General features: G+C 36.2%; 1 protein-coding gene across 1 annotated transcript; it reads right to left on the bottom strand.

Moving 5' to 3' along the window:
* Nucleotides 1-1763: 1763 nt before the first annotated feature.
* Nucleotides 1764-5248, bottom strand: LOC113283538 (uncharacterized protein PFB0145c-like). The gene is made up of 3 exons (XM_026532837.1): nucleotides 4061-5248; nucleotides 3196-3882; nucleotides 1764-2825 (listed from the first exon to the last, which is right to left on the bottom strand). The coding sequence occupies exons 1-3, from the start codon at nucleotides 5138-5140 to the stop codon at nucleotides 2244-2246; spliced, it is 2349 nt and encodes a 782-aa protein (XP_026388622.1). The 5' UTR covers nucleotides 5141-5248; the 3' UTR covers nucleotides 1764-2243.
* Between the last annotated feature and the right edge of the window lie 3514 nt (nucleotides 5249-8762).

Genomic DNA, 8762 nt, shown 5'->3' with positions numbered 1-8762 from the left:
CCCTTATATTGACCGGCCCAATATAAAAGGAATCCTTGCTATATCCAATGCATACAATCGAGACTACCTAGCATTCCTGGGAATCCCCTTTCCTCATTCTCCCTCAATATTTGTCTAACATCGTCGTTGGTTGGTTTTCGTAAATATGTTGGACCATAATGATTAATCATTACTTCACAAAACAATGAAAGGTAAGTGTAAGAAGTTGTTTTACCCATACGAAGGTACTCATCGTTCGCATCCGATGGAGTGCCATAACCTAGAATCCTTAAAGCCGAAGTAACTTTTTGTTCATGACTATGACCTCTAATATTCAGTGCATCAAACTGATAATTGAATTGAGGTTCTACTCAACAAAGCTGTTCAATAATCTTTTTCACCAGATGACGAGGCATGCGGAATCGACCTTGAAAATTTTGATCAGAGTACACACAATTTGGAAGAAAATAATCGTGCATCAGCTTTTGGTGGTAAAATTTCCTCCCTCGATACGTATATCCTCTTGATAATACTTCTTTGGCTCTGGAACTCTTGGTATTTGGCCCGTATGTACAAGCATCAAAATTTCGATTAATTTATTATCTTCAGCTTCCTCGTCGTCAATTTCTTGCAACCTCATACGATACCTTTCTTGCTGTAATCTGAACCGATTCATAATAATATCCCTTTCTTCATTGGATCTCGACATTGATGATTATGAAATTTAAAGTTGAGAATATAGGTGAAATATCTGTAGAAGTAGATGTGAGTTATCTGGAGAAGTAAAAGGGCGTATATATAGGAACCATAGGGGGGAAATAGCCGTTGCAGAATAACTACTGGTCGATAATCATAGTATCGCCATCGTTATTATTTAAAGCGTCCGGAAGAGAGAATAGCGCTAGCGGTAAAGTCATAATCACTGGCGATACTATGAATATCGCTCGCTAGAATGTCTATCGCTTATCGGTTTTCCCATAGTGGCACAATCGGTTTTCCATGCCACCTGGTAAGCCAAACATCAATTTTTTGGCATGTGCATACTAACGACGGAGTTTTTGGAGTCTTAAAACTTCGAAAATGCTGTAGAAGTTTTTATTTGTTCCGGCATGTCACGAGAGCTGAGACTCAAGTTTTTTATCTTATTCAGACTCGCTGTTTCGTTCTTGGTTGCTGGAATCAACATGATGGCCGTGTGTTCTAAATAGTGCCTACTCAGCTACCACATCAGTTGGAACACGGAGGATGTGGTAGTTGCAGTAAATTAACAGTTACTGATAGTTGGGTGTAAATAGATAGACAAGTGTTCGTATAACTTTTAGTTTACACCAGAGTGCCGATGGTAGTGCCACGGGCAAGGCTACCCAGTGAATTCAGTTTGGAGCACCCCAACCCGAGGTCCTGAACAATGAGCCAAGTCCACAGTCAGTCTAACAATAAAAGGCTTGACAAGTTCCAGAGAGGAGGTACAAGTACAACCGGAAAGTGTGCTGTCAATGCGGAATCTCTGTGATGAACCTGGAAGGTTCATTTTGGATTAGAAGAGTATAACCAAAATGAACCACTTCCTGCAATTGCTGCCCGATCTACTATTAAAGCGTAAAAGGTAAAAACCTCTTTAATTGCTCTAAAGGACCACTAGCTGAGCCGAGCATGGCAAAGAAACAACATACAGACATGGAGAGGCCATTTAAAGCAGGAAACAAAGTGCTTCCAATTTCAGTCCTGAACTTTGGCCTTAGCCCTTGAGTGATGGTCTTAACGGAGACTTGTGAAACTAAATATAAATCCAAAATTCATTCACAATATTATTAATTCTCAACTTCATTGTTTTGGACAATACAAAATGAACAGAAAAATACTTCCATTTTCAGAAGAGCTTTGTATCCAAGAAAATAAAAAAGGAAATTCATTTTACTAAATTACAGAACTGATTTTCTCTATTCAGGGGATGACGAGACCCTGATGCACCAAGGGGGGGAAATGAAAATGCGAGCAGGAATTAGCAACCAATCCAGTCCTCTGATCAGCAAAAAATCACTAAAATCGAACCATGAGATGAAAGATGCACATGAAATGGAAGACATTTACTCCAATTATGGATACCTACACCAGACGGAAGTCTGAGGAGTGAATGTAGAGTGGTACTGCACATATATGGAACCATTCTCCCTCTTAGGTCTACTTGTTGAACTTGAACCCATAGCAAGGGTGACTCTGCGTTTCTTTAAAGAATGTCCAATATTGTCATTATTGGGTTACCCTCATGTTGTGGTGACAGAAACAGAAAAGACCATTTTAGATAACTGATCACTTCCGAGATTCGCTATGAGTTCCATCGAGATTAAGTGATTTTCTGAATTTGCAAACTTCTCTTCAAGACCATAAGCTTCTTGAAGCTTAGCTGCCTGAGATTTAGCAGTTTCAATCTCTGAAAGTAAGGCATTTGCTTCTTCAGAGTCACCGAATTCAAGAGCAGCTGATCTTTCAGCAATTGCTGCAGCAGCAACTAAATGTAGCCTCTCACACCCAGCCAATGCTGCCTCTTTTTCCTTACATAAAATCAGCTCCTCTGACTCATGAAGCCTTGCAACAGTGTTTTTGATATCTTCTTCGATTTTCTCAAGCTCTGATATGGATGCTTCTAACTTTATCTGCATACCTTCCTTTTCGATACTGAGGTTTTTTGCCTCTGCAGCTATTCTTCCTGCTTCCTTGAAATTCCTTGCAGCAGCAGCAACCTTCTTTTCGGCTTCCAGTTCTGGACTTCTTTTGTCAATGAAAAGAACCCTTTGCTTGAAAGCAGTAATTTCTTGCTGGATATTGGATCTTGCCGAAGAAAGCTCCTTTATTAAGAAACAGAACAAAGAGAATCAATTAAATTAACAAAATGACAACAAGTAGTCTTATAAAGGGAAATTATTAACACTAAATATGAATGTTCACTGTGCTTCATATATGGACGAACAAGCAAGGCAAAGTTCCTTCGGTGACCTTGAGTCACAAGCATTGTAAATATGGTTTTGTTAAAATAAGACAATTCAAGAACGAAAGGAATCAAATTATTAACATACTTGGGGTTTGGTATAGAGAAATAATACAGCCTTCACAAATGTAAGCAGTCAACTTCTTCTTTTCTCGTTACTAGCGCTTTTGTTTAAGTAATTTCTTTGCGAAATAAAATCAGCACTGACAAAAAAAAGGCTAAAAAATCACCTGAAGAGAAGTTCTTGCAGCTGAGACCTCTTGCCTAAGCATTTGGACGTCCTCCAAAATTTTCTCTTCAGTCTTGGCAAGTCTAACTTTATCTTCCCTGGATCTCAAAATAGGCAATGCCAGAGATTTTCTTAGAGCAACGAGCTCTTTGCATGCTGTTGCTTCAGCAATGGAAACACTGGTCAATTCTCTGAGTTTTGCCCCTTTCATTTCCTCTTGAGCAACGAAGTCATCAACTTCTTTCTTCTTTATGCATAAAGCTTCATTTTCTGTTTCCATTACAGAAAGAGCGGACTTCATGTCATGGAATTTCATATCAACGCTAGTTTGTGCTTCGTGAAACCCAGACACCCCGTTATCGATCCTTTTCTCAACTTCCTGGATATTTAAATCATTTTCTGCAATCTCTGCTTCCTTTTGTCTAACCAAAAGAAGCAGCTTCTCCAAGTCCTCTTTCAAGTCATCTCGCTTCTTACACAGAAGTTCCTTCTCTCTCTTGTCATCTTGAACTGAGAGTTCAATGGATTTATCCAATCCCATACGTGCATCATTTATTAAGTCAGTTTCAATTTCTAACTCCATCTTTTTTATCTCTAAGTTTTCTACAGATGATTGCCAGTGGGCCATTTCTTTTGAGGAAAATACTTGTGCATTCTTCAATATCAAATCTGCATTGTCAGAAGCTTCCTGCAAAACAAAGATAAATGTCACAGGAAGTTTTAATATCACCGGTGCTCTGGTTGTAAGCCTATAACACACAAATGTTATTGTGAGAATCAGGTATAGACACGAAACTGAACAAAATCAAGTAAAATAACCAACATCACACGATTAAGTACGAAAGGGTTTAGTTTTTTGTTCCAACCTTTGCGAATTGTTCCAACAACTGTACACCTTCTTCTTCAGCTGCAATTTGCATCTCCAAAACCATTTGCATCTTCAAATCATCAGCATCACATTCTGCCTCAGCATCTCTCAATGAATTCATAACTTCTCCCTTCTCCTTCTCAACTACCGCCGCGCTCTCACTCAGTCTTTCTGCTCTCTCAAAATCCTCAGTTTCACAAGCTTCTTCCAGTTCTTTTTCCAACTCTTTATACTTGATAGATAACAAACTCACTTTTTCCGCTGCTTTTCTTCGTTTTCTCGATGACTCCTTTCTCTTTACAGAGGCAGAGTCCACCATAACCCTAATACTATCAATCTTTTCTCTAATTTGATTTTTTATTGACATCAACTTCTCTTCAATTGAATCACAATTAGTCTCAGGATCACTGATTCTGGTAGTCTCTGGCACAGGCTTAGTTTCAGCCTCCACACTATTTGCATAATCCCTATCGCTCAAGACTCTTTCTTCTTGAATCTCAACCTCAATTGATGAATTTTGAGGTTCCGACTCTGATAGAGTCGAAAGATGAGATTTTTCTGATTCTGTTCTCAAAAGGGTATTGGCATCTGAATTTTGAATTGGAATTGAAGAATTAGAAGGTTCAATTGGAGAAGCAAGAGATGGCTCATCTTGAATATACGAATCTCTGCCGTATCCAATCTTAATAGCTGATTTCTTTTTCTTTCTAGAAATCTGTCTAGATATTGATGGAATCTTAGCTGATAATGAAGTGGAAGTAGCAGTAGCAGATGTGGAAGGAGAATCGGATTGTAGATTTGAGGTTAGGTCTTCAATTGGAGTGACAAGAGTAAGATCAGAGAAAAGGTTTTCATCTAATGGTTGGGATGATAAAGTTGTTAATTCCTCTGTTACTGGTTCTGATATAGTTGTTGCTAATGATGATGATGAAGATACAAGAGGTATAGCAACAACTGGATTTGAATCATGATCGTTTTTACTACTATTGTCTGTGTTGTTATTATTATTATTATCTGAAATTTCAGAAGGATTGAAGAGGATCATACCTTCAAACAGAGAAGCCATTTCATCTTCCATGAATTCGTCTTCAACAGAGTATAGACTATTCCAGTAGGATTCAGCTTCTGATAACAATTATTGCTGAGATAATAGAAGAAGCTTTTTTTTAGAGTGAGAAAAGGAGAAGATGCGTACAGGTCCTATTGGGCTTGTTTAGATTTAGCGTGAATATAAAACGCCGTTGCTGTTACTGGCCGGCCGGAATTACTATTGCAGGAATTAGTACCATTATAGTGTTCTTAGTTAGTGGCAGGTCCACCCATTAAAGCCCAGTAATCAGAGGTCCATAATTAAAAGAAAACATGAAAATGGACCAAATTTTTTAAGCCCAGGTCCTGCACACGTGTGAGATCAGGTATATGTAATACGAAAATACCACAAATAACCTTTTCTATTTAATATGTTAAAAGAAGGAGAAATATTATTCACATTTCATATTCATTTTCTTCTTCTATTTCCTCTCACCATTGTTGCAGATGAAGATGAAGATTTGTCTTTATTCTTTCTCGTTTCTACCGAATCAGATGATGAAGATTTTTTTATTGTAATGTTTCTTTTAAGGTTTTGGTGATCTAATCATTGTTGTGCTTGATTATGTTTTCGATCTCCATGGTTGATTTGTCGACTATATATTAGATCTAGATGAATAATCACATTTTTTGTTCATTTCGTTGCCAGATTCGATTATGCCACTTCCATTTTAGATGTTTTAGACGTGTTTCAGTTCTTTTTTGTTCATGAAGCAACAATACGTATATCCCGTACTGATAGAAACTTAGTTTATTTTTGAGAAGAAGAAGAAGATGCATCGTTATGATTTACGACGAGAAGATTGTTTGTGTTTCCAGGTATGTATATTAACAATGATTTTCGGTTTCTATTCTATTTTTTCATAGATTCGTTACTAGTTTTTCACATGCAGTTGAAGTTTAGATTATGAATCAGCAGTACATATATGATGTACTGAAAAATTATGCTTTAATTTTGTTATTTTTGTAGTTTTTGATATTTTTCTTCTTCGATCTAGAAGTATATATATGGAATATTGAAGAAAAAAAAGTGTTTCGATTCTGGTTTTTAGAGATTCATTACTTGGTTTTCACATGCAACTGATTTTAGTTTCATTTTGGTTGTTTTTGATATGCTTTTAGGTTGTTTTTGTGTATTAATCATCGGTACGTATATGATATTACGTATATGATATACTGGTGGATTTTGATGGAACAAGTTCAGATCTAAATAAACAATCATGTTTTGTGTTTATTTCATTAGTAGATCTGATACTTTTATGGTTTGTTTTTCAGTTTTCTTTTGTGTATTACCTATCAGTACATATATGACGTATTGTTTTCTTTTTGTGGTTACTATGAATCTATAGGTTTTCTCTTATTTTTTTGGGTTTGTTATAGTTTGTTTTTGTGTATAAATTGACAGTACATATCTGGTGTACTGATATAAAATTCTTCTGATTCTGTTTGTTCAGTGTTTTGCCACTTTTCTTTGGTTTGATCCATTAGTACATATGGGTAATACTGAAATATGTGTATGAATTGACAGTACATATCTGGTGTAATGAGTTTGTTATGATTATTGAGCATTAAATTACTCGAATTGGTGATTAATTAAGAGTTGATTCTTCATTTTGTCAAAGCTTCAGAGTTGAGGTAATCTTCTAATTCAAATATTTTGGAAATTGATAACGGCAGATGTGATGATGATGATGGTTTACAAGACTGTGCTCATAAAATTAATGCACCAAATCTAGTGTCATTTACCTATCATGGTTGGGTGGCAAAGGAATATTTTCTTTCCAGTTTTCAAACACTAGAGTCTGCAAGCGCTTGACTTTGTGTACCAAGGGGGCGAAAGATAGGTGCAGCTGTAAGTAAGTTTTTTCAAGCGCTTGCACATGTAAAAAATTTAACAATATGTGCTGCAAACCTACAGGTACTCTTCTTTATTTTGCTCTCTTTAAATTTTTATGTAATATATGCTCAAGCAGATTCCTAAAAACTAATATACTTGCTAATGTTGCTTTAGTTGCGATGAATAGACAATATCCGTTGCGGACGAGTTCGTAAACATTGTACCTATATTTCATAATTTGGAGAAGTTGTTACTAGAACTGGAAGTAATTATTGATAAATCAGTATTTCCACTGCTCAAAGCAGCACCTGATTTGACTCATCTTGAATTTAATGAGGTAAGTACACAAAACTTGTGATGTTTATTACCCATCTTAGAAAAAAAAGTCCTGGGTGTTGTTAAGCATATTTATGCCATTAAAAAATTTACTCTTTTAATGTTTATCTGTTTCTTTTTTTTCTAATCCCAACCCAGAACATTCACGACAAAGTAGAAGATGAAGATTGGGATGGTCTTATGTTGACAACAAGATGTTTGTTTGAACACCTCCAGTCTGCTTGTTTCATGTTTTTTAATGGAAATGCGAGGGAGATGAGGTGGATGAAACTAATTCTGAGGAATGCAAAAGTTTTGCAGCGGATATATACTCGAATTTGTAAGCAGTGCAACAGATATGTACTCAGATTTGTAAGCAATGCGGCATATATGTACCCAAATTTGTTAGCAGATATGTGCTCGAATTTGTGAGCAGTGTTCCAGATATGTACTCAAATTTGTAAGCAGTGTAGACACACACGTTTGGTAGCAGGGGGTATTATGGTCATTTCTATGCTTTAATTAATTTTGGACCTCTGGATAAAAAAAAATATGTTTGGACCTTACTATAAATAACTATATGGGATTTGGACCAATCAACAAATTTTCCATTACTATTACAATGACCCGGGGCTGGCTAGTCATGCGAATTTTATGGTGTCATTGGGTACCGAAAGTTAAAAAAGTGGGATTTACGGGTGAGACAATTATGGAAACTCAAGAAAATTATAAGCATGAAGTTTTATTTCATGATGATTTTGTATTCATTTTCAAATTCGATGATGACGATCATCAAAAAGTTCTTAAAATTTCCCTCTTACCTACATAAAACATAGTCAATTTTAAATATTTTCCAGTTTAAGGTTCAGTAAAATTCTTGTATCTGTCTGAATATCAAAAAGCAATGTTGTATTCAGAGTTCATGGTTCATAACACATACTTCACCATCACCTGGTATCGTCTCGTACGAATATGTATGTATAAGCATACCCCAAGCACTCATTTCAAAAACCACTCAAGACCTATCCTCTTCATTCTTCTTAAACTTCTTATTTATATGGAGACATCCAAGACCCAAAAAAACTCCTTCTACAACTAAAGATATTCAAGATTTATTCTTTTAAATGGCAGAAAAACTCATATTACCTTCAAGTCTCCCCCAACCCTCACTGAACCGGTATTCATTCATAAAATTGTGGTCTTAGCGAAAATGATAATAACTGGAAATGGTGTATGGTAGAATATGTTTGCAGTGAGACTCTAGTTCCCACATCTTCTATTAAACACCACATTTGTTCTCAATGGACGCTAGCTCAAACTCCAAACGTCACAACCTTCAGTGGCTTTAGAAACAAAGTATTGATAATATTTTTAGCGGAAAATGATTTCAACAGAGTTAATGAGAAACGTCCATGGTGCATGTGGTTACATATTGTTCCTCCTACTGGTTGGTCGGTAA

This window comes from Papaver somniferum, chromosome 5 (assembly GCF_003573695.1).
Source record: "Papaver somniferum cultivar HN1 chromosome 5, ASM357369v1, whole genome shotgun sequence".
In the NCBI taxonomy this organism is placed as follows: Eukaryota; Viridiplantae; Streptophyta; class Magnoliopsida; order Ranunculales; family Papaveraceae; genus Papaver; species Papaver somniferum.
The sequence above is the reverse complement of the archived record's forward strand: the minus strand, read 5'-3'. Positions and strand labels throughout refer to the sequence as shown.

Coding starts and splice junctions, on each gene's coding strand:
- LOC113283538 (XM_026532837.1), bottom strand. CDS start 5,140: ATGGAAGATGAAATGGCTTCTCTGTTTGAAGGTATGATCCTCTTCAAT. Junction 3,883..4,060: donor TGTTGGAACAATTCGCAAAG/GTTGGAACAAAA, acceptor TTTGTTTTGCAG/GAAGCTTCTGACAATGCAGA. Junction 2,826..3,195: donor CTGCAAGAACTTCTCTTCAG/GTGATTTTTTAG, acceptor TTCTTAATAAAG/GAGCTTTCTTCGGCAAGATC.